We start from the raw sequence: 1,451 nt of genomic DNA, 5'->3' as shown, positions 1-1,451 counted from the left end.
CCGTTAATTAAATGAGGGGGTGATTAGCAGGATTAATTTGGGGGGGCAGTTAATGGCATCATTAATGAGGGGGAGGTTGGTTAAGGGGGTGCTGGGGGTGTTAATTAGGCTAATTAGTTAAACAGGGGCTGATTGTCAGCACAGCTGGGGGGCTGAGCTTGGGGTTTGGGGTCATTTTGGGGGGTTTTGAGGTTTTTGGGTGTTTTTGAGGTGGTTTTGAGTATTTTTGAGGTGGTTTTGGGTATTTTTGAGGTGGTTTTGGGTGTTTTTGAGGTGGTTTTGTTTTGGGACTGTTTCAGGAGATTTTTGAGCGGTTTTGAAGGTTTTGGGGTGATTTTTAAGGTTTTTTGGGGGTTTTGAGATGGTTTTGGGAGGTTTTGAGTTGTTTTTGGGTGGTTTTGAGCCATTTTTGGATCATTTTGAGCCATTTTTGGCTCATTTCGAGCCATTCCTGAGTGATTTTGAGCAATTTTTGGGTCATTCCAAGCCATTTCTGGGTGTTTTTAGCCATTTTTGGGTTATTCTTAGCCGTTTCTGGGTGGTTTTGAGCCGTTTTTGGCCCATTCCAAGCCATTTCTGGGTGTTTTTAGCCATTTTTGGGTTATTCTTAGCCGTTTCTGGGTGGTTTTGAGCCGTTTTTGGCCCGTTCTGAGCCGTTTCTGGGTGTTTTGAGCCGGTTTTGGGTTGTTCCCAGCCATTCCTGGGTGGTTTTGAGCCGTTTTTGGCCTGTTCTAAGCTGTTTCTGGGTGGTTTTGAGCCATTTCTGGGTGGTTTTTGAGCCATTTTTGGGTAATTTTGAGCCATTTCTGGGTGTTTTGAGCTGTTTCTGGGTGTTTTTTAGCTGTTTTTGGCCCGTTCTAAGCCGTTTCTGGGTGGTTTTGAGCCATCCCTGGGTGTTTTTGAGCTGTTTGTGGGTGTTTTTGAGCCGTTTCTGGGTGGTTTTGAGCCGTTTTTGGGTAATTTTGAGCCATCTCTGGGTGTTTTGAGCCGTTTCTGGGTGGTTTTGAACCATTTTTGGCCCATTCTGAGCCATCCCTGGGTGTTTTGAGCCGTTTCTGGCCCGTTCTAAGTCATTTCTGGGTGTTTTTGAGCCGTTTTTGGGTCATTTTGAGCCATCCCTGGGTGTTTTGAGCCGTTTCTGGCCCGTTCCAAGCCCCCTCAGGACGTCCTCACCCCCCCTTCTCCCTCCCAGCAGCCCCGGCCATGGCGAGCAACGTGACGAACAAGACGGACCCGCGGTCGCTGAACTCGCGCGTGTTCATCGGGAACCTGAACACGCTGGTGGTGAAGAAGAGCGACGTGGAGGCCATTTTCGCCAAGTACGGCAAGATCGTCGGCTGCTCCGTGCACAAGGGCTTCGCCTTCGTCCAGTACGTCAACGAGCGCAACGCCCGCGCCGCCGTCGCCGGGGAGGACGGCAGGATGATCGCCGGGCAGGTCTTGGGTGAGAT

General features: G+C 49.8%; 1 protein-coding gene across 1 annotated transcript; it reads left to right on the top strand.

Annotated features, from left to right (window-relative positions):
* Window positions 1-1,164: 1,164 nt before the first annotated feature.
* LOC115307346 (heterogeneous nuclear ribonucleoprotein C) lies at window positions 1,165-1,446 on the top strand (the record flags this gene model as incomplete). Its single annotated transcript, XM_029958958.1, has 1 exon — window positions 1,165-1,446. A coding segment is annotated over exon 1 (243 nt), but the record flags the coding sequence as incomplete, so codon positions are not given.
* Window positions 1,447-1,451: the final 5 nt, after the last annotated feature.

Source organism: Manacus vitellinus, unplaced genomic scaffold (assembly GCF_001715985.3).
Source record: "Manacus vitellinus isolate BGI_N305 unplaced genomic scaffold, ASM171598v3 scaffold_1861_pilon, whole genome shotgun sequence".
Classification (NCBI taxonomy): domain Eukaryota; kingdom Metazoa; phylum Chordata; class Aves; order Passeriformes; family Pipridae; genus Manacus; species Manacus vitellinus.
The sequence above is the reverse complement of the archived record's forward strand: the minus strand, read 5'-3'. Positions and strand labels throughout refer to the sequence as shown.